Source organism: Eumetopias jubatus, unplaced genomic scaffold (assembly GCF_037043125.1).
Source record: "Eumetopias jubatus isolate StellerSeaLion01/CBP00866 unplaced genomic scaffold, mEumJub1_p1.0 scaffold_1, whole genome shotgun sequence".
NCBI classification, from domain to species: domain Eukaryota; kingdom Metazoa; phylum Chordata; class Mammalia; order Carnivora; family Otariidae; genus Eumetopias; species Eumetopias jubatus.
The window spans coordinates 133874630-133898870 of record NW_028274807.1 but is presented as its reverse complement, the minus strand read 5'-3'; the positions used below and the strand labels follow the sequence as shown (position 1 = coordinate 133898870).

Genomic DNA, 24241 nt, shown 5'->3' with positions numbered 1-24241 from the left:
GGGGAAAAACTTCCTTGGATTGGATGAAGGCTACCTGAGTATATATAAAGAAAAGAAATGACAGAACAGAGTTGCACAGTGAAAAACTTACCTGTTTCTTGAAATAACCAATTGCATATTCATCTGCATACGTGAGGAAGTTCAGGATATCATGTTTTATATGATATTCTTTCAAGTGATTCATCAGGTGCGTTCCATAGCCCTATGTGGAAGTTAGTATAGAGATAAATATATTAGGTTCTGGAGAAAACACATTCCTACAAATTCACTGGGAAATGTTGACAAATTTAGAAGTTGGTACTTTGATATATTTTACCAATATAATACTAACACCCTTTCATGCATTTCTGAACTTTGAAAATGACCTACAAAACCAAAAAATTCAAAATCCTTGAATTGAGATATAATCATCATTTTAAAATACAAGTTTCTGGTTCTTTGGAAGTAACACACCAAGGCTACAAGCTGCTGGTTCAATCCTAAAGAGTATTTGCTGAATATTAACAAAGAAGTTTGGGGAGTTAACTTGATTATGATTTCTGCTTATCTTTAAAGTATTTGAGAACCTGAGATGCAAAGAGCAATGTAAATGAAAAGTGCTAATCTTTACTAAAATATTAACTCAAGTGTTTCCTGAATGTATACAAATCAGCAACCCCTCCAAAGAAATGTATCATATCACATACACAGGATTTTCATCTTAGTCTTATCAGGCCATCCCAAGCAAGGTCTAAGAAATCCAGAATCTCTGAGTGAGCCAGAGGATATAAGGAAGTAAACTAAAGACAGCGAACAATGTTGAATAAATTAATGATTAAAATATGAAAAAAAATGCAAGTACCAGGTTTTTCAGTAGTGTATAAAGCTTAGAGAAAATCTATAAATTTAAAGTTTTAGAACCTCATTAAAAGAGGTGAAAGTAAATCCAAGCATCCAGACACAAATACCTTCACATAAATATTTTAGAATTTGGTGACAAACTTTTCTAAAGAACTCAAATGTGCTTACAGGTATGGTCTCATGGAACTGCAGTAGCAGAGGGGGAGAAGGATCTTTGGAAAACCATTTGGTCTAACTCTCTATCCCAGGTGATGCTAGAAGTCTTCTGCCATCTATCCTAAAAAGGTGAGCTGTTAGAAACCTCTTCCAGTATAGAGTGGTCCCTTGGTCCTTAGATAGACCAGTTCATTCTCAGGTATTGTTATGGTTGGGAAGTTCTTCCTAAAGTTTACCTGAGATCTGATCCCTTGTTATTTCTACTTGTTGACCTTAGTTCTACTCTTAGAGTAACAATGACTCATTCCTGTTCTTAACTCTTCAAGCCTTTAAAGACCATACCCTCTCATGCCCATCCTTACCTCCCAAACCCCATGTGAAATATCATTGAGGTTTCCACCGTTCCTTAAAAGGCACGATTTGGAAGACCCCTTCTTAATCTAATCACTCTTTTCTGGGCTTTCTCCTGTATAACAATGTCCTAAAGCATGGAAGGACCAAGCATAATAATTAGAGAATGGTCTGTTCAGTAAATCGGAGAACAGTATTACAACCTCATTCTTCTGGAAGTTATTCTTCCACTGATGTTACCCAAGGACATTTTAGCTTATCCTAAACATTTTACAATACTAATATATTCTAAGTTTCAATAAAACTAGGATAAAAAGAGGAACGAAATGTCTCTCTCCTTGAAGAGAAGATGGTAAAATGGGGAAGATAAAGACATAAATACATAATAACAGTATAGAGCTGTGCTGTTCAATATAGTAGCCAGTAGCCACATGTGGTTTTTGAGCAACTGAAATGTGACTAGCCTCAACTAAAATGTACGTGTGTAAAATACACATCAGGGAAAAAAAAAACAACTCAATAATAACATTTCATCCTTATCACATGTTGAAATGACACTATTTTGGACATACTAGGTTAAATAAAAAATATCAAAATTAATTTCACCTGTTTCTTTTTACTTTTTAAAATATGGCTACTAGAAAATTTAAAATTATATACGTGGCTTGCGTTTGAGACTCAAAGTATATTTCTATTGTGTAATGTTAGCCTAGAGTGATGTATTTGTATCTTTAATACAGAAAAAGACAGGGCACCTCGGTGGCTCAGTCAGCTAAGTGTCCGACTCTTGATTTCAGCTTAGGTCATGATCTGAGGATTGTGTGATCCAGCCCTATGATGGGCTACACACTGGGCACGAACCCTGCTTAAGATTCTCTCTCTCCGGGTGCCTGGGTGGCTCAGTTGGTTAAGCAACTGCCTTCGGCTCAGGTCATGATCCTGGAGTCCTGGGATTGAGTCCCGCATCCGGCTCCCTGCTCAGCGGGGAGTCCGCTTCTCCCTCTCCCACTCCCCCCTCTTGTGCACGCTCTCTCTCTCTCTCTCAAATAAAATCTTTTAAAAAATATTTAAAAAAGATTCTCTCTCTCACCCTCCCCTCGTCCTCTCTCTCCTTCTCTTTATTTTTTTTTTTTAAAGATTTTATTTATTTGAGAGAGAGAGAGAGAGAGAGAGCACATATGAGAGGGGGTTGGGTCAGAGGGAGAAGCAGACTCCCTGCTGAGCAGGAAGCCCGATGTGGGACTCGATCCCGGGACTCCAGGATCATGACCTGAGCCGAAGGCAGTCGCTTAACCAACTGAGCCACCCAGGTGCCCTCTCCTTCTCTTTAAAAAAAAAAAATTACAGATAAAGTCTTTAAGATAATTAAGAGGGGGAAGGAGGAGGGTATAGAAGGAAAAGAACATGTTTAAGCTAGGCCTTAAGAAGAGTTTGTCAAGGGGCGCCTGCGTGGCTCAGCTGGTTGAGCATCTGCCTTTGGCTCAGGTCATGATCCCAGAGTCCTGGGATCGGGTCCCACACAGGGCTCCCTGCTCAGCGGGAAGCCTGCTTCTCCCTCTGCCCCTTACCCCGCTCATGCGCTCACGCTCACGCTCTCTCACATGCTCGCGCCCTCTCTCTCTCTCTCACGTGAGCACACGTGCATGCACACTCTCTCTTTCAAATAAATAAATAAAATTAAAAAAAGAAGAATTTGTCAAATGGAAAACAAGGTAAGAAGATGGACTGGAAATCTAAAAGTAAAGAAAAATAAATCTATACAAAAGTATTATAAAAAGATACAGGAAAGTGGTTTTATAACCTAAGGGTACAAAGAGGCTTCCTAAAAAAAATACAAAATGCAAAACCATAAAGAACTGATTATTAAGTAGATTATTTTAAATTTTAAAACTCCTTAAAGTTATTATAAGCAATTTAAGATGCCATAAACAAAAGACAAATGACAAACTGAGAGGACACAGTTGTAACACATATTACAAAGATTTAATAGCTTCTATGGGATCAGTACAAAAAAGAAAGACAGCCTAAAAGAAAAATTGTCAAAGGCCAGGAACAAGCAGTAAAAATAACCAATAAAAATACATAAGGGGCGCCTGGGTGGCTCAGTTGTTAAGCGACTGCCTTCGGCTCATGTCATGATCCCAGGGTCCTGGGATCGAGCCCCACATCGGGCTCCCTGCTCGGCGGGAGGCCTGCTTCTCCCTCTCCCACTCCCCCTGCTTGTGTTCCCTCTCTCGCTGTGTCTCTCTCCGTCAAATAAATAAATAAAGTCTTTAAAAAAAAAAATACATAAGATGTTTGACCTCGATAGTAATTAGAGCACTCCATCAGGAAATGTAACATTTCAGTCAACAGTACGCAACCATCTTTAAGGTTGATGGCACCCAGCCAGTTTCAGTAAAGACAGGAGAAACAGTACCCTCCAAAACCATGGGTGAAAGTATAAATTGGTGAACCCATTGAGAAGGCAATCTGGAAATATTTATTTTTTTAATTTAGACAGGCCATATTCAATCCTGCATCAATTTCACTTCTCACTGTCCAGAAAAACATTTCCAAAGAGAGCACTGTTTGTGACAGAAAAATAAGTGTAAATAAACATAAATGTCTTCAATAGGGAATGATTATATAAATTATGGTGCTTCCATATTATGAGATACTATGGAAAAAGGGTAAAATAGCTCTATATCAGCACTAACAGAAATTTCTACAATGATAGAAATGTTTTTTAACTATGCTATCCAATATGGTAGCCATTAGTCACATGTGTCTATTGAGTACTTGTGTAAATAAGGAACTGAATTTTGAATTTTATTTAACTTTAACTGATCTAAATATAAATTTAAATAACCACATATATGCACTGAAGCAGAGTCTGCTTCTCCCTCTCCCTCTGCCCTTCCTCCTCCTCCCCACTCATGCTATCAGATAAATAAAATCTTTAAAAAAAATAAAAATACATATATTTATTATGATATATAAATATTAGTTATGTGACTTTAAATTTGCACAATTTCAAATCCAAATAGTTCTTAGATGACAAGATAATTCTAAAACTGGGTAATGAGCTTTTCAAGTAAATTCTGAAATGTCATCTTGTGTGTGCTTTGAGCAAGATAAATTCAAATACAAACCTTATTTAAAGCATTCACAGGAATTTATATGTAAGCCTGCTTCTCTAAAATGAGTGGATGCAAATTTTGAATTATCATTTAGCCAAGATTTTTAACATATTAAATAAAAATCTAAAACCTCCACTTACGAACTTGAGGTTTTTTTTCCAAATAGGTACGACCAGCACTGGCTTTCATCAAACTTACCCATTCTACTCAGTTGTGAAAGACGAATCTTCATTTTCTAGAACTACAGTTTCAAATCATTTACAAAAACATGGCTTTTTTCTAGTTCTAGGATTCCTACTGAGTTTGTCATGTTTGGCCACCCTCCTGCAAGTCTTTAGAAAATTACATGGTTTGGGGGAAAAAATAAATCGCCCTTCTGGAAAGTAGTAAGACAAAGCACCCAATTCATATTAAATACCTTTAGTTTTCCTCTGGTATCCCTAAAAGTGTCCAAGTCAACCTTAATCAACCTCTCCAAACAAGGGGCTTGGTGTAGCTTTCTCTGAAAACAGAAATTTTGCCACCTTTTTCTGAAATTATAAACCAAAGACATATGGGCCAGCTCCCTCTCCCTAGGAAAAGCCAAATAAATTTTCCTTCTAAGGAAGCTTCTAAACCCTGGATACTTGAACTATTTCTCACGTGGGCTAGGGAAAAATAAAATAGTGATAAGCACAGCAACAGCACCATCTTAAGACACACTGTCAGAATGTCTTGCAAAAGCACCAAACATCCGTTTCAAGCAAACCTGGGCCCCCGCCTTCCCCGGTCAGAATGACAGAGGTATGACTGATGGGTTCAGTCTATCCTTTGATGCTCAGTACTATGAGTCAAAGACAAAAAGCCCCATTTTGTGCTTCATGAAAAGAAATCACAGCAGCGCTAACAGGCGCAGTGGGTCGACTAAAGCTGTTAATGAAAACAAAAGTACCCACAGCACTGGCCGTAGCCCTCAAGCAGAGAAGGATTCCTTCAAGTGACTTCCTGTCAGCTTTTGTAAATGGCACCGGTTCTCTGCAGCTGGAGAAGGCGACCCTGTCCCTTGGCCTGCACTGCCCAATATGGGAGCACTGGCCACGTGTGCCCAGTGAGCACCGGAAACGTGGCTAGTTCAAGCTGAGATGTGCTGAAGTGTAAAACACACCCTACATTCCAGAGACTGAAGACAAACAATATAAAATGTCTCATTAGTAATCCTCTGTGCCCACACTGAGTACCTGCTGGTGCAGTGACACCTCTTTAAATACGGTGGGTAAAATAAAATATGTTTTCAAAATTAACTTTGCCGGTTTCCTTTTTTTTTTTTAACGTAGCTCCTAGAAAACTTAAAATTACACGCATGGCTCCCATTCGCACGTCACATTATATTTCATTAGGTAACACTACCTCAGACTTGCCGGTCATTTTTCTCAGCAGCTACCTAACCCTGAGCTACTCATCTTTCCACCGTTTGCCCTAGTTCTGCATGACACTATTTAGGCTTCCCAAAATACCAAATGAGTGATAGTTTAAAGACATTTTTCCTGGTTCTGTTTTCCTAAAAGTGGCAGCAGAGCAGAAAACACAACAGACATTAGACCAGAGGTCTTTCTGCCAATGGAGAGTCTACACTTTATTCCAGTCCTACTGCAACACCAGCTGCAGCTTCAATGAAACAGCCTAGCTCCCAGGGACGAAGGGACCAGTGACAAGGACAACTGGGAAGGTCAAGTAGACACACAGAAACACAGACACACACACATACCAAAAAAACCCCACATTCCAAACCCTGCATGAATACTTCTAAAACTTAGTCATATTCAAATTTTTCATGACTTCCTTTATAGAATTTCTTTAGCCCTTGACTACCTTTAAGGACGAAGCCATAAGACACCTTTCTTAAGTGTAAGCCACCTAAATCATGTAACCCACATCTCACCGTATCCTTTCTGGTGGCTCAGTGTGTCACCGGCTGTGTGTGTGTATGCATGTGCATGTTTAAATTCACAATGAGCAGTGAAATTTATCTTCAAACCTCCCTTCACTTGTCATGGACTATCCTTCAGTTGCACTGGGGGCTGTGTGGTGTCCTTGTACCTTGCCCCAGTCCCCAACAAAGCCCTGGTAGAACCTGACCTATTGGGATGTGGAACCGTTTGCTCTCTTCACACACATGCACCGACATTTTCAGCAAGAGGACTCTTCTCAGAAAGTCCTGAACTCCACTTCAAACTTTCTGTGGACGTGGCACAGAGAGAGAGACCTGCCCAGGCTCCGCAGCTTTAGTGAGAAGCACCACATTCTGTTTTTCTTCTAACACCTTGGGTTACCCTTACCTTGACTTGCTCATTTGAGGTTACAGCACAGAAAACAATCTCTGTGAATCCTTGGGATGGGAACATACGGAAACAGATACCACCAATAACACGGCCATCTTTAATTAGGGCAAGGGTTTTGTGTTTCCTGAAACAATAAGATTATGGCAAAGTTTTACCTATTTTGGTTATATAAAAATACTTTGGGGGAGGGGAGGTTCCTTATTAACCAAACAGGAAGGGAGGGGAGTGTTTTTCTTGAGTTTCTATGGAAGCCTCCTTTATCTAGACACTATCTCGGTAGAACATTCTTAATGTGGACTTTTTAGAGCAAGCTCGCCTGCACAAGACTTCATTCATCGGGGCTTCCATCACAACAGAATGCCGGCCGCCTACGAAGGGTGTGAGGTTTATAGGTAAAGAACAGAGTATGTGTGGAGGTGCTGACTGGTATTGGAACAGTGGTACACTCAATGCCAAGGGACCCCCAGTACAGGTTTGGAGGGAAAGCAGTAAGTCATGGACAAATGTGGGATATGTTTCCGAAGGGTTTACTCTGACTCAAAAACATTACAGAAACATTATGGAAGAGAATACAAAATCCACACATACAATTTGCCAAACCCTGCGTTATAGAATCCTGTCAGAACTTCTGTCTCAGGCGTCACTCTGAATTGTCACAGGCAGGGATCACGTTCCACATAGGCTGCTAGGCTATATATGTTAAAGTACATTCAATTAGAGAACTTTAGGTTTTCTGGTGTTTGGGTTTTATTTAAAGCAATGGATTTTCAAATGTACCTGTCTGATATCCCAATAATTTTCCCAGCAACAGTGGTACCTAGTTATGATGCCAAATTCAAGAATGTTTTGACTATGAAAAAGTAGGACATCTTCTTGGTGCTTATATTTCTTCACTGCTATAGTGAATGAACCATAGGACAGTCACCAGCAACTTAAAATATAGAGCTTCATTACTGTTAACAAAGAAATGTATGCATTGTTGAAAAATTCATCTTATTGCTTTTAGTCATGCCAAGTATCTTGATGTAGCTCTGTATTCCCCAGCATGACAAGAGGCAGCAGGATTCAGTAGCTGACTCTGGCTTACTTCCACTATCTGAGTGGTTCCTCCTTCATTTAAAAAGGAAATAAGAAAGAAGAGCCAAGTACCACTTACGGGTCAAAGACAAGCCGTGTGATGTATTCTTTTGGCATCCGGGGCAGCTGGTGTGAGAACACGTTCTGTAGACCGACTAGCCACATTAGAATCTTCTTGTTGGGTTTCTGGTTTAGGGAATTGCCGACCACGTGAAATTCAATCACACCCCTGCGCTCTTCCAGCCTTGCTGCTTCGTCCCTGGCTGAATGTGCTGACAGTAAATTGGTCTGCAGGAGACAGGAAAAAATTACACAGAACTCTTAAGACAATGGGGATGGGACATCTCCATGCTTCTCTTATTTGTTCTAATAAGATACACATTTGTGGATTTTCAGGGATCCAAACAACATGCACAAGTTACAAAAACAAAATGGAAAAGAGAGGTAAATCATTTTGAGAGATCAGAGTATTGTATGTATACATGGATATTTGGCGTAGATTAGGAGCCGTCAAACCTTTCAGTGAAGTGCCATATAGTAAATACAAGGTCTCTGTGGCAACTAGTCAACACTGTTGTAGTGTGAAAGCAGACACAGACATACATAAATGGATGGAGGGGGGTGCCTGAGAGGCTCAGTTGGTTAGGTGTCTAACTCTTGATTTTGGCTCATGTCATGCTCTCAGGGCTCCACATGGGGCTCTGTGCTCAGTGGGGAGTCGGCTTGGGGATTCTCTCCCTCTGCCCCTCTCCCCCCGCTTGTGCATCTTCTCTCTCATAAACAGATAGATAGATAGATAGATAGATAGATAGATAGACAGACAGATGTAGTAATGTTCCAATAAAACATTATTTAAAAGAGGGCGGGGGTAGAGCAGACCAGATTTGGCTTGTGTGCTAACCCCTGGTTTGGAGGAATCCCATCTGGTTAAACTTTACAGGAGCCTCGGGATGACCGATCCCCAAAATTCCTATCACAGTCCCAACAGTGACAGTCACGTTTATGATGTTAGCACCTCTTTCTGGAGGACAGTGTTCCTGGGTATCTGTTCTGAGGGTATCTGCTAACCCACTCTCAACCATAGCTGGCAGCACAGTCCTGTGCCAGCACTTTATGCTCCTCACCCTATTTAATCCACCCAGGGGTGTGCAGGCAAATGTTCAAGCAACAGTTCCCCAGGGAAGAAAAGCCCCAAATGGTAGCACTTGCTCATCCCACTGGTCTGCAGCTGGCTGACCAGGTGCAACTGCAGTCAATTTCAAGCTACCAACATATTTAACACCCAGCTCACCAAATTCTTGAAAATTTAACAACTGCCTTGTGCATGTTGTACAAGCCAACTCCAATACACTACCAAATCCACCCAGCAAATTTTGAAATGTGTGATAACATCCACACTTCACAGCTGAAAAAAACTGAGCTAAACTAATCTGTGAAGTTACTAAATCCTTGAAAGACAAGTGCACAAAAGGTATAGTATTAGATACCAGGACTGGATATCTAACAGGAAATGGGAAGGATAATCTTACAATGAGATTATTTCTCTTAAAACATTCCAGTTCTCTGAATTATCCCCAATACCATAAAACAAACATCTCAGGAAACATGACAAATTAAAAACTGATGTAGCAGAGCCATGCCAAAATAATTTTTAAAGATACTTTACCAAATAATCTCCAAGCCATTTCTTCATTTCCTGGAAGCTGTCAGAAATGTCTTTTTTTTTTTTAAGTAGGGTCCAAGCCCAGCATGGAGCCCAACACAGGGCCTGAACCCACAACCCTGGAGCTTAACTGACTGAGCCACCCAGGTGCCCCAGAAACATCTTAAACTGCCTTGCCCCTGGATGCAATGCAATGAGATAACAGAACTTTTCCAAAACTGCTTTACTTGAATCCAATCACGAGTAAATAGACAAATCCAAAAAGGAGTTGTTATACAAAACTAGTGAGCAGGATTCTTCAACAACGACACTGCCATTAAAAAAAAAAAAGGACAGGCGAACTGTTCTAGATTGAAGGAGACTAAAGAGATGATGAGAAAGAACCTAAATGCAATTCATGATCCCTGGCTGATCCTTCAACAACAGGAACAAATTTCTAAGGACATAATATGGTTACATGGGGAATTCAGATACGGGCTCTCTATACATTAGGCCAGGGGTCAGCAAACTTTCTTATAAAGGGGTCAGATACAAGTATTTTAGGCTTTGCAGATCATACATCACCTGTCTTAATTATTCAAATCTGCTCTTATAGTGCAAGGCAGGTAAAGACAATACGTTTCAATAATACTTTAAAAAACAGCCAGTGGGCCATATATACATATATTAGAAAATATAACCTAGCTAAATTTTCTGATAATGGTAACTACACTGTGGTAATGTAAAAGAGTAGTGTATATCTTAAAAAATACAGGTAAATATAGAGGTGAAATGTTGTGACATCTATATTGAATTCTGAAATGGTTCCCAATGGTTCATAGGCGAGAGAGACAGAGGTAATGCAAGTGTGACATGTTAACAATTGGTGAATCTAAATAAAGAAACTATGGATCTCAGGGGAGCCTGGGTGGCTCAGTCAGTTAAGTGTCTGCCTTCAGCTCATATTATGATCCCAGGGTCCTGGGACCAAGCCCTGCATTGGGCTCCCAGCTCAGAGGGGAGCCTGCCTCTCCTTCTCCCTCTCCTCCCCACTTGTGATCTCTGTCGCCCTCTCTAATAAATAAATATAACCTTCAAAAAAAAAAAAAAAAAACTATGGTTCGCTATCATGAAATGTTTCTAACATTTATGAGCATTTAAATATTTTAAGATGAAGAGCTGAGGGAGGTGGGAATGCCTTCAACTGTGTGAGATTATTAGTATGTTTCCCTGTAATGTGATATTCATCAAGGGGAATCACATCTCCACCAGCTTGTCTTACCCTCCACACCTTGACCACCTGGTTAAATGCAAACCAGGATAGCATAACATGCTATCTCTCAATGATACCACCCCCATTTCCAACAGCTGGAGTGGCCAGGAAAATGAAAGGGGTCTACCAGGTGGCTGGGCTCTGATTTACCCTGCTGACCTCTGGTCCAAGCATTGCTGCAGGGTCTGTGATGGTAGACATGACCTCGTCGATTAATTCCATTGGAATATCCCCCATAACTCGGGGTTTCTTGGCCTCCTCCAACGCATGAGAGTCATTCATTTTCCTCTTTTCTCCTGTGATGATCAAAATAAAAGGGCAAACAATGGATGATCTTAAACACAAAGCAGGTAATACATGCCAACTAATCCAACTAATTTTCTGTGAACATTGATGGGCACGGAAGTCAACTCTCCATCTATGCAGGGAAGGGGTGGCAGTGGAAGATGGGAAAGAGAAGGGAGGAGGTCACGATAACTGCCAACCACAGATCCATTCTGAATATTTTCTATGTTAATTTTTTAACTTGCTATATGAATTATGAAGGCATGTATTCATTCATTTGCAAATGCAAGAGGTGATTTTAGTTATCATGGTTGTTAATCTCTAAATTTAGTCCCTCTGTGGTCAAAGAACATGGTCCATATGATAACAAAACATCAAAAATTTCTGAATCTTACCTTAGAATATAAAATACTACCAATTATTTGTAAATGTGTTGTGTCTTCTTGAAAATAATGTGTATTTTCTGACTTTTAGGAGTAATGATCTCTGTACATCCATTAGATTAAGCTTACTGATTGTGTTTTCAGGGCTTCTATATCCTTAACGATAGTTTTGTCCACTTGAACTATGAATTACTCAGAAATGTTGCTTCAAGCCTTCAACTACTGGTTGACTAGGTTATTTCTCTTTGTGGTTCTGTCAAATCTCTTTCACGTATGTGTACATGTGTGTATGTATAGATATATTATGTATATGTCTATATATATTTGAAATATACAAATGAAATGTTTCATTTTGCCAGTGAATTTAATTTTTTCATTATAAAATAACCCTTTTTCTCTCACAATGCTTTTTTGCCATAAAATGATACCTCACAAAGTGAGTTGGGCCATTCTCAACATGTCACGTGCTGGGAAAGGCCATACAAAGACAAAGAAAACTTTCTCCCATTTTCCTCCTTAGATTACATGGTGGCTTTTCGTCCTTTCTACTATCATGCTTGGTTTTTCCTTTTTTTTTTTCCCTTGTCATAATGTTTTTATTTTTATAATTAAAATTTTTTTAAAAATTTTAGATGTTCAAATCTAATCCCACTAAGCACATTTCCATAGATCATTCTTACCATCTTTTAGTTAAAGGAACAGAACAAGGTAAAGTATCTTGTCTACATGAGATGCTTCCATAAACATTATGTGTCACTTACTAAATGGCTTTTGTTGAGTTCTTGTTTTTATAACTTTTTTAGTTGTTATTAAAGGTGAGAATATTTTCAGTCATTTGACCAAGAAACCTTCAAGTTCCACAATTCCCCAAGAGTAATGCTATGAACTACTTATTCTGTAGCTGAGATTTATAACTAATATGCCCCAAACTTGATCAATTGCTAATAGTGTTATGATAAGAAAGTATCTGAGGCTACATCAAAGCTCATTGGCAAAGAGTTTCGGGACTGATCAGTGATGTCTCCCTTGGAAGTGACAGAGAGTAAATGTTGGCACATATACTAAATATGTGGTCCTACACTTAAAATTTTCTTCTTTCCCTCTTTTATGCCACTTCTTTAATGTCAAACTTTGGTCATATCCCAGATTTGTTTGATGTCAAGCCCGTGGACAGAAATGCAACCTTCAAAACATTCTATAACCGTGAAATGCCGGTAGGATTAAGACACGTTTTTTGCCCACATGACTGATTACATTAGTGGCCAAATTCTTTACCCTCCTGGTATCCACACTCTGCCATGTGACTTTGTGGTTCTTACAAAAGAAGTAGAGTACATTTCTCCACCCCTTTACTCTGAGTTTGACCATGTAATTGGCCTTAGATGACAAAATAAGGCAGGAGTGATGGTATACCAGTTCTGAGTCTAGGCTTCAAGAAACTGTATGTATTGCTACTTGTTCTCTGGCGCTTCTACCATCGTCAGAAGGACATATTCTGCCCCAAGAAAAAAGAAAAGAAGCCCAGTGATCCCAGGAGGAGGATGAGAAATAATATGGAACAGAGATGCTCCAGCTTAAGTGTTCTAGCCAAGCCCAGAACAGAGCCCCTGGTCAACAGGTAGACTCATGAGCAAGCCTAGCAAAGACTGAATGATGTTGGCTGAGATCAGCCACCTTCCAGGAAACACAGAATGAGTGAGCTATGATAATAAATGATTATGGTTTTAAGAATCTGCATTTTCAGTTGCTTTGTTACATAGCAGTAACTAACCAATACAGCTCAAAGTGATTTCCAGCCGTTAAAATCCTGGATGCGCACAAATTGTAGTTGGTCTAAATCTACCTCTGGCACTCCTCAGATAACAGAATTTCTATGGCAAATCATAGCCTTCTCTTATGCCCCCTTAAGAGCTTACCTGGGTTTGCCTCAAGCCCAGAAGAGCCTTTGCAGGAAGGACTGGTGCTCCCTCCATTAGGTTGCTCAAGGGAAGATGAGTTTGAATTATATGAAATGGTCCCAGCTACAGGAGGTGGACTGATAACTGGCCCCAAAAAGAAAAAAAGGTATTAGGTGACTCCTTCCTTAGGCAATAAGGAACCACGTGCACATGCAACCATCCCATTCCTGCCCAATACCACATTAAAGTCATCTTCAAGATAAAAGCCACGGAGGGGCACCTGGCTCAGAGGATGGAGCATGGGACTCTTGATCTTGGGGTTTTAAGTTCAAGCCCCACACTGGGTGTAGAGATTACTTAAAAATAAAATCTTTTAAAAATTAATTGATTAAAATAATAAAATAAAAGCCATAGGGCCAATGTGAGCATGATAATAAAGTAACAGATTACAGCCCACTGAATACAGTAAGGATATCTGAGTCCACATTGATAAAATAATAAATGAATAAGTGGGCAGAAGGTAAAAGTCTTCCTTACAAGAGAATACCAATAATTAAAAAGGAAGGAATGATGGATGTTGGGGAGGGAAAAACAAAAACAAAAACAAAACAACAACAACAACAAAAAATTTTGGCAGCCAGCATATAATAATTGATTCAGGGAAGAATTGTCTGTGCAGGCTAAACCTTGGGAGTATAATTTTGATGAAGACAGGATAATTTCAAAGTATCTCTCCACAAAAACACTTTTTTTTATTGCAAAAGGAAAAACGGTAACACTACAGCGGAGAAATCATGTAAACACTCCCATCACCAAGTGTTCAAGCTTATCCCGACAAGGAGAGAGGCCAACATCATGTGCCTCCTGATGGGGCACAAAAATTGCTATAAACCACATGTTTGTGATAAGAGGCACAATGGAAAACAGTCTACAGATTAGATAATAATATTGCATCAAGCTTAAATTCCCTACTTTGATAACTGTACTGTTGTGAAGTAAGAGAATGTCCTTTTTCTTGGGAGATACCCACTGAGCTCAGTAAAGGGGCATGATGTTTGTGACTTTCCAATAGTTTAGGGGAAAAAAAAAAAGAGAGAGAGAGGAGGAGATAAAGGAAATATGGCCAAATGTTAACAAGTAGTGAATCTGGGCAAAGGCTATGCAGTATGCAAGACTTCTTTGTCCTATTCTTGTAACTTTTCTGTCAGTTTGAGAGTATTTACAAATCAAAAACTTTTCTGTTTTGTTTTGTTTCATAAAGCCATTGTAAGAAATAGGATGTCGCTTCGCTAGTGTGCTGCTGATTTTAGCTAGTGGGGTGAGAGCAGATGAAGGACACAAGACATCCTCAGTGGCACTGGTCACGTACAGGACAGAGTACGGTAGTGCAGCCAGATGCCCAGACAGAATGTTCAACTAAGTTTCAATGTAGCCACAGTTCAGTCCCCAGAGGACATTCCGAACAGCCAACAAAGTGATGGAGTAAGTTAATGGAGCAACAGAGAGACACCAATCCATAATGCTCAGAATATACTCAAATGCCAGGCTATATGGCTTTGCTTCCAGGAAACAGGCCTTCTGAATCTCAAAGTACCCTGGAGTGATTCCACACAAAGAGGAAGCTCCGGTGACTCTGAAGACATTTGAGTATCTTGCAAAACTTGCGAGCCATCCTTACGAATGTCATGTATCACAGCTGCAGAGTCGTGCAGACATGCCAATTAAGTAGATGATTACACTCTTCTTTCCCCCCAGAGAAACACTGCAATTACAGGAGAACAGGAGAAGGCAGCCTGCTTCTGACAGCTTTGGGTAATTCTGAAGAGGACAATACAGCTCAAATGGGTTACAACCTTAGTCACAGAAATAAATGTGGAATCCCGAGAGTCAGAGACAACGCCCACCTTCTCCATCCTGTGCTAAGGCACAGAATGCGCTGGAAGCTGAACAGACTGGGAGGCATTTTGAGCAGGCAAGGGTCAAGGGAAGTTTTCACAAAAGAGAGGAATCCTCTCGGGAAGACCCTCCAGAAAAGAACAAAGTTGACCCTGTTGTCAACTTTGGTTGTCAGCTTTGGTGTCCCCCTACCCGTAGGAGGAAGCTGTGTCCTTCACTCATTTCTCCCACAAGCATTTGCCTGCACGTTTGCAGCACACACCAGAGCAGCGCCCTGTGCTACTGGCTAGAGTCTGGCTCTTCATACAGGGAAGCAGTTAAGGAATTCCACAGCTCTGATTGTGGGCCAACTTGGTGCTCCTTGCTCGGCTTCTATTTCTCATCTACATAAAGGGGACAATAACACCAACTTCTCAGGGTTTGTGCTAAGGCTTTAATATGAAGCAAACTTCATAGGCAAGCACTTAATGGAAGTATGTTATTATTATTATTGTGGCAAAACAGTCTCTCACCACCCTGGAGTCACACTCAGAGGAGACAGAAGACTTAAAGAAAAACGGGATTAGGTTCGCATGAGTTAAGTGCCGTATGACACAGCGGTTCTCAAATACTGCTGCACATCAGAGTCACCTGGGCAGCTTTTAAAAGTCTCAATGTCCAGGCAAGACCAATTATATCACTCTCTCGGGAAAAGCCTCAGACATCAGTATTTTAAATCACCACGGGTGACGCCACTGGGCAACCAAGTTAGAGAACCAAAGATAGATATATTCCAGGTTCTATGAAAGTTTGGAAGAAAAGAGATCCAAGGACTGAAGGCCTGGGAAGAATAAGGAAAGGGTTTGTGGGAGAGATGCTGTTTGAAAACCAGGTGAGATAAAGACAAAGGCAGGGACAGAGCAATGCAGAGAATATGCCCAGCCACCACAGAGAATATGTCCTGTAAACACTAAAAACTCAAGGCTCTAAAAACAAGAATTCAAACAAAAAGGATCTGATCCAAACCAAACTACCTCATTCCCTAAGTACTCTGCTTTGTAGGGACTTAATTATATTTACATCCAAACTTGGGCTCTAGATGAAAAAAAATTTTTATTTATTTTTTTTAATATTTTATTTATTTGACAGAGCAAGAGAGACACAACGGGAGAGGGAACACAAGCAGGGGGAGTGGGAGAGGGAAAAGGAAGCCTCCCGCTGAGCATGGAGCCCAATCCGGGGCTCGATCCCAGGACCCCAGGATCATGACCTGAGCCGAAGGCAGACGCTTAATGACTGAGGCACCCAGGTGCCCCGAAAAAAAAAAAATGTTTTTTAACCACCTTCTCAAATGCATTATGCTGAGTGAAAGAAGTCAGACTCAGAAAATGGTGTACCATATGATTCTGTTCATATGACATTCTAGAAAAGGCAGACTACAGGAACAAAAAACGATCAGTGGTTGCCAAGGCTGGAAGTAGGGTGATGAATGGACTACAGAGGGTTACAAAGGAGTTTCTTGGGGTGAAGCCACTGTTCTGTATTTTGATGGTACTAGGGGTTATACAACTGCATGTGTTTGTCAAAATGCACAGAACTGGGGCGCCTGGGTGGCTCAGTCGTTAAGCGTCTGCCTTCAGCTCAGGTCATGATCCCAGGGTACTGGGATCGAGCCCCGCACTGGGCTCCCTGCTCCACGGGAAGCCTGTTTCTCTCTTTCCTCCTCCCCCTGCTTGTGTTCCCTCTGTCGCTGTGTCTCTCTCTGTGATAAATAAATAAAATCTTTAAAAAAAGAAAAAAATGCACTGAACCATATACTCAAGGTGACTTTTACTGTGCGTAAATTTTTTCTTTTTTTGCTGGAGGCAAAAATACTACACTCTGAGCTAGATATACTAAAAACTCTGCCATCAAAATTCTGCATTCTCTTTCCCCATGGTCACATATAAATGACTCCTTTGGCATCTCTTGCTAAACTTCTCCAGAGTCTTCCTAGTGTCAAAGGCAGCAATTCAGATCCTCTCTCTGGGATCAGTGTGACTCCAGAAGTCACATGTCTCTTCCCTCATCATAAAATACCAGCTGATGCCACTCAAGCCAATGCCAAGGGTACTCTGACCCCACTGGGAAGTACCTCATGACCGGAGAATCAAGCCTGCTCTTCTCAACTCACCACCCTACCTTTATCCATGAGAGTAACTTGATGCACCAACAGACATCACAGATTCAGAAAGCAGACCAAGAATTGATTCCTGGGCATATTTGGCCATGGACCAAGACCTTAAGTGTCTTTAAAAAAGAGCCAGCATTTGACTACAGAGCTGAGCTGTGTGGTAGTTTACATCTCATAAAATCGTAATGTGCAAGCTAAGCAAACCCAACAGTACAAGGGGGAGTGGTTTTAACTGATTTGCACCTGCTCTCCTCATTAAAAGAGATGCAGATGCAAGACTTGCCAAAGTGTTACTTTTTTGCTGGCTCTGTTCTTCAATTTTTTGATGAAAAACACAAATAAATGCAGAGTGAGCCGTGACTAACACTTCCTGATCTCGGATTTATGCAAAAAGAAATTTACCTGTTTGGATTCCTAGCTGGCTGGTTCTGGAAGAGGCTGAGAGAAAATCCTGATCCCAGATAGGAGAGTTTTGACTATAAACTTCTTCTTCTAACATGGACAGAAACCTAGGCATAAGAGTAAAAGCAACAGTAAGATAAAAAAAAAAACAAAAAAAACTAATATATTACCAGAGGGATGAAAGCCCTAACCATCTATGGCAAGCACCCCACCATCAGCATCTCACTTTCAACTCAGAAATATGCTTGTGAATTATGACTCAAATGATGATTTGTGGACGCTCCCGGTATATTCAAATAAAGAAATTCATTTCTACAAACTTACTCTCTTTTGATTCTGCACGGACTGACACAACATAGACTGCACAGAGTGTTCTCTCAGTAGGAATGCATGCCACTGAGCACTCCTCAGCCTCAGAGCAAGATTTCCAGCATCTCTGTAGCTGTCATTACCACTGTCATTATCCATCGCAATAGCTACTAGTTATCAAGTGCTCGCCATGTGTCTGCACTATTCTATAAACTTCTTAGCGAATCCTCCCTTCAACTCAAGGAGTGACATATTTTATTTTTATTGTCACACATATATAACTCTTACAGACAAACCCTGTTCTAAGTGTTTGATGTATTATTCACTCAGGTAATCTTCCTAACGAACCTATGGAATGGAATCCATTATTATACCCATTTTACAGAAGAAAAAACTTAAAGCAATATAACTAGCACAAAGTTCCACAATTAGTAAATTGCAGGGCTAAGATTAGAATGTGACTGATTACTACGTTATATACTTCTTGTCATGTTATAAACCAAATGGATCTCAAAGTTTGGGGGCCCACAGAAATTACCTGGAGATAGATCTTGTTAGAAATATAGATAGCTAAGCCCTACCTGGGCTTACTCAATTGGAGCCCATGAGAACAGGCCTGGGTAACTAAATTTTGATGAGGTACCTTAGACTGATGTACACCAAAATTGAAGAACTATGATTAAAAGTACCAACATAAATCTACACATCTGGTACTGGAATACCTTCCCACAGGCCTCTTTTTAAGGCACATTAATTCTAGTGGAGGAATATAAAAAAATGGCTAAGAGCTTGGGCTCTAGAATCCATTGGCGAAGCTCACCACTTAATTTCTGTGATCCTTAGAAGAAATTCTTAGCTTTCCTCTTTCTCAGATTCCTATTCCATAAAACAGAAATATCAACAGTAATTCCTGCATAGGGTCATAGTGAGAAATAAGCTAATGTTCGTGCATAAAATGCTGCCTGACCCCATGTAAGTGGCTCCATTCATCCACGCAACAAATACTGGTTGGACATGTACCCTGTACCAGGCACTGTGTTAGGTGCTGTGAAGACAGAGTGAACAAAACAACCATCTTGCCCTCACAAAGTTCAGGCTGCAATGATGTAATAAAGGTTGAATATGATGAGTCCACTATCCTCATTTGAAATTCTGAACTCCAAAAGCTCTTAGAAAAGGATCTTCCGTAACCCATTTGGCAACAATCTAACCCAAACATATATAAAACTATTTATAGTTTTTACAATTACAAGTGGATTTGATTTAGGGGGATTGCCCTTACCCCTAGAGCTCTGATATATAAGTGTTATATTACCTCTACAAAATATTTTAAATCTTGAATTTTGAAACATCAGTATCAAGATTTTGGATAACTGATCAAGGATCTGTATCATCATCATCACCATTATCCCTATCACTAAAAGTACAATTTTTCTCGCTTATCAATGCCTGCAAGATTTTAAATGGTTTCAGGGGTGGTAGAGGTTTGTTTTGTGGAAGTGAAAATAGATGGGGAAAGGTCCTAGGGGTCGTCTTACTCGCTGTTCAAATTAAACCTCAGACTTAAGAACAAGGTACCATTTGAATGAGTACCTGGCTGCACACGATAGTTTAATTCATGGTTTATAGAAACTGCATGAGTCACTTCTACTTCCAAGCAAGCCACCATTACCTTACGTTTTAAAACATTTTAGTATGTTTCTTACCCATCACAGAAAGACTGACAGCAGTGGGAGATAAGATCCTTACTGAGATCACATTCTGATCTTGCTGAGGAGAAAGAGCTTGAGGCTTCTTCTCCTTTTCCTACCTTACACGGCCCTCAAGACTTCCTCAACTGCCCTTCATCACAGAAGTAAATTTCCTTTCCTTTTCCAGGTTCCTTCTCTATCAGTAATTTTATGGTCAGAACACTCTTCACAAAGCCCTGCAGAGAGACTCACCAAGGAAGAATGCCATTACTAATCAAGGACAAATAATTCTATATAAACATGTGTGTGTGTGTGTTGTATCTGTATATATGTAAATATAGTTATTTTGTTACAATATAGTCTCATGCAATGACATGAGAGAATGCTTGCTTTGTGTATAGACACAATTCAAAATTGTATGTAGAATAAAACAATCCATGGAGAAAAACAGAAATATCTAAACACACTAAAAGTAGTTCAGAGTGGTAGGGCTTTGGGGGAGGGGGCGGGTCTTTTGCCTCTTTGTTCTCTCTTAACCAAATTTTCACCAGCATGTGCATTTATCACTTCTAGGAGAAAACATAGGTACTAAACCTTTCTAAAAACAACCTTGTAAGTTGGTGGATGGGAGGAAAGGCACAAGTTTTGTTTTTATTTTTTAATACATGTATATATTTTTAAAGGTTTAGTCATTTGAGAGAAAGAGCATGTGCCAGTGCAAGGTGGGGGAGGGGCAGAGGGCAAGGGAGAGAAGCAGACTCCCTGCTGAGAGGCGGGACTGGATCTCATGACCCTGAGGTCATGACCTGAGCCAAATCAAGAGGCGGATGCTTCACCGACTGAGCCATCCAGGGGCCCCAGGAAAGGCACAAGTTAAAGCCAAGTGGAAGGAAGGGCACATACGAGGAGGAAGAACATGAGGACGTAAACCCTGCAAAAGCAAGCGGGAGTCACAGTGACCTAGGGGAGTGGTATGCGGCCTGGTTCAGCTCTCACTCGGAAGCAGTGCCCAAGACTCAAACAGCACCTCAAGCTTCCATATGCATGATTCTTTTTTTTTTTTTTAAGATTTTATTTATTTATTTATTTGAGGGAGAGAATGAGAGAGAGAGAGAGAGAGAGAGAGCATGAGAGGAGGAAGGTCAGAGGGAGAAGCAGACTCCCCGCTGAGCAGGGAGCCCGATGCGGGACTCGATCCAGAGACTCCAGGATCATGACCTGAGCTGAAGGCAGTCGCTTAACCAACTGAGCCACCCAGGTGCCCCCATATGCATGATTCTGCTGCCAAGGCTAGAGGTCTAAATCCCTAACAGCTCCAATGTTGTCATATTCAATGACAAGGGATTCAAAAGGAGAAGTGGGTGGTAGTTTTACCCTACCATTAGTAATAGAGAAGAGAAAAAAAACAGCATTGATTTTTTAACTCAACAGCATAAGCATGCCAGAACTATGGGATGAAGGAACATAATACACTATAATTAGCAAATATCTGCAAGAAGCGAAATGAATTTGCTATGGGAAAAAAAAAATCTGTTACTCTGTAAGGTAATTAAAATTTCTCTTTATGTACTATAAAAGGTGGGATAGGGGGAGCACCCTCTTTGTTCCTTGGCTTAGAGACAGAGAATGACAACCATAATCTAAAAATATAAAATGCTGCTTATGTGTTAAATGTAATAGAGAAATAAGAAAATTGCTCTCAATCTAGAAGTCAAGGAGCTCAGACGAACCAAAAGGCAGCTACTGAATACACAAGCATGCCGAGAGGTCATAACCCATTTAGGGGCAACACCCAAACTGCAGCTCTAGTACTTCTGAATCTTCCTCCCTGGAGAATACCAGAACGTTCATGGTTGCCTCAGTCTCAGGAACCGGCTGCCTTAAGAAAACACTGAAACTCAGGGTGCTAGGATTTATGTGCAAACATTGGGCGTGCAGCTAAAGCTCATCAGAATTACCCATGACATCTTCTACCTACAGCTTAGGATTTGTGTTAAACTGCAAAGGAATTTTCAGTTAATTTCTATCAAAAAAAAAAAAAAATTTTTTTTGTTGTTGTTTTGGACTGAACTTATCTTAAAAATTAAAGCTGTCTTTCCTGAGAAAGAAATTGGGTAATCCCATAACAGTAACGTAATAATAAAAATCTAGTTTCCCTACTAAAACAGGGTATCATCAGTCTTTGGTTAAAGAATATAATAATACCTCTTCTCTTAAACTCTCTTCTCTACACCAGCAGTTCTCAATGGTGTGGGGAAGGAAGCCTCTATCGTACCTAGAAAGAAAGCCCTTTCAAATGATACCTTCTGCCTCTTCCACGACAAGTGCTGGTTTAGGGAGAATGACGCCCACAGAATAAACTATCTCACCCATGTCTTGCTGTCGCTGGTCCATGACAAGTCGGCAACTGCACCCTCAGCCCCTCTCATGAGCAGCCAGCCTTTTAGTTTAAATTTTTGGTTCTTAGCACTGAAAACACATTTCCAAGGCCAATGGTATACAACACTGCAACTTCCTATTCCTTTAACACATTTCCTTCATTTGAAAGATACGTTAAGTGGTTATTTGTATGTTGGAGCAGGTAAAAGAAGCAAGGTGCACAAGAGTTATGTACATTCTGCAAAAAAATGAGTAGAGAGGTACAAAGATCATTCTGAAGGAAGCCTCTCTATTCCCATCCAGCCCCACTCTTGGGGTCTAGTTTACAAACAGTGAGGGGGCAGGTTGACTGTGGCTGAGGCAGGAGTGATTTCTCCAGGCTTAGAAAGGACTGGAAATGTGGGACAGAAAAAACCAGCCACTTGAGCTGTCCTGCTGAGTAGATGGAAACTGCTTCTACCACTCCCCCCCATCCTCCTCTAGCTTGCTGGCAGCTGGATACACCCAACAAAGCACTACCCCACTGCAGATCCAGAGACAAGGACCCAGGTGGGAGGAGGTGGGGCCGAGGGAGGCATGCCTGCAGGCAACGCAAATTCACACCAACAACAGATGCGCTGTGCAATACCAAAGAGGACCCACAAAGGGAGCTGCGGAAGGAGAGGGTCCCTTCTCCCTCTTCCCTGGGATGCTTTTCCTGGCATTCCTGGTCTCGTTACGGGTACAGGCTTTGGCATGTGTTTATCAACCACAAGCTCCAGGATCAAAGACCGGCAAGGCAGGGGCGCTCTCTTACTTGGGGAAATGGGTGAGGATTAGAGTTCGTTTCTCGAGGGGCAGTTTGTCTTTCTCCTGTCTCGCTTGTTCCAGGAGTTGTCGTCTCATGACTGTGAAGACGGAGCGCAGCAGTGTTCTCCCAAACACCTGGGTGGTTTCATACCGAGGTAGACTGTCACAGAACTGGGGCACGTTGCAGTAACACAGCCACCTGTGATAAGAGGGAACAAGCTCCATCACTATCCCTTAAACCCCCAGGGCATCCAAAATGTCTGATGACGCCGACTCTCCTGTCATTAACCACAGCAGAAGAAACTAGGTCTGCAATGACAAGCAGTAGTACCCCTGCCAGCTAATGAAACCCGGAAATCAGAGTGGCTTGCCCACCCATATACAAGCATGGTCCAGTTCTATGAAACTCATTCCATTCTGCAGCACCGCGCAGTAAGCCCTGCAGTTAGGCAGTCCTGGGGTCAAATCTCTGCTTTGCCATGACTTGGGAAATGTTAATTGTGTTCTCGAGTCTCCATGTCCTTACCTGTAAAACGTGGACAGCAAGAATACCTACTTCGCTGGTACGCGCGTGGTAGGAGATACTGTATGGAGAGTGCATACTGAATTCGAGTTTCTGGTACATAAATGGGAGTTTAAATAAAAGAAGAAATTAAAGGGGAAGCTGAGGATGCCCGATTTGTGAAAGACTCAGGATTCCACCCTCTCGTTCTCTGAGTAAAATTTAAAATGCCTACACAGCACTCACATACCCCTGAAGCTTTGGTGGAAAGATAAAGATCTCCAAGACTTTTCAAAACTCAGTCAAAACGCAGGAAGTAATAAGCTTCACCATCTGTCGCTTAGGTGCATTTTCAACGACTCAGTCTCCAACTTAAAAATGCACTTCGGCATTACAAAAAGCTGGACAAGTGCCCAGGCCCAGAGGGAAAACAGAGGCTTTCTTGAGATCTGACCACAGTTCTGGGGTACACTGGCTATGTAGGGCATACAATGTAGAAAGCTCACTCAGCCAAGAGAAGCTGGAGAATGAAAGTTTATTCAAAATCAACCCTCTTTCTTTATGGTCTCCCAGGATGCGAGGTCTCAAATTCCCAGGACCCAGTCACATCACTGTAGAGTGGGGGTCAGAGGGTGGCACGAGACTAGGGCTCAGAAGCTCAGAAGATCCTTATTCCTTGGTAGCAGAGCCAAACATCCTTTGCTTTCCAAAAATTAACACCTCTGCTCTCTGTGTGCCTTCCTGATCTCCTTTAAAGTGGGACAGAGGGCTCTAAT

The 24241-nt window shown here is 41.0% G+C and overlaps 1 protein-coding gene across 1 annotated transcript in view; it reads right to left on the bottom strand.

The window, feature by feature from the left end:
* Positions 1-24241, bottom strand: part of KAT2B (lysine acetyltransferase 2B) — a 99015-nt gene that overhangs the window by 16604 nt on the left and 58170 nt on the right. The window contains exons 6-12 of the mRNA XM_028099099.2: positions 22971-23162; positions 17796-17902; positions 13364-13489; positions 10939-11075; positions 7944-8152; positions 6785-6911; positions 92-202 (exon numbers count right to left, since the gene is read on the bottom strand). Coding sequence (XP_027954900.1) covers positions 92-202; positions 6785-6911; positions 7944-8152; positions 10939-11075; positions 13364-13489; positions 17796-17902; positions 22971-23162 — 1009 coding nt within the window. The remainder of the gene's footprint in view (positions 1-91; positions 203-6784; positions 6912-7943; positions 8153-10938; positions 11076-13363; positions 13490-17795; positions 17903-22970; positions 23163-24241) is intronic.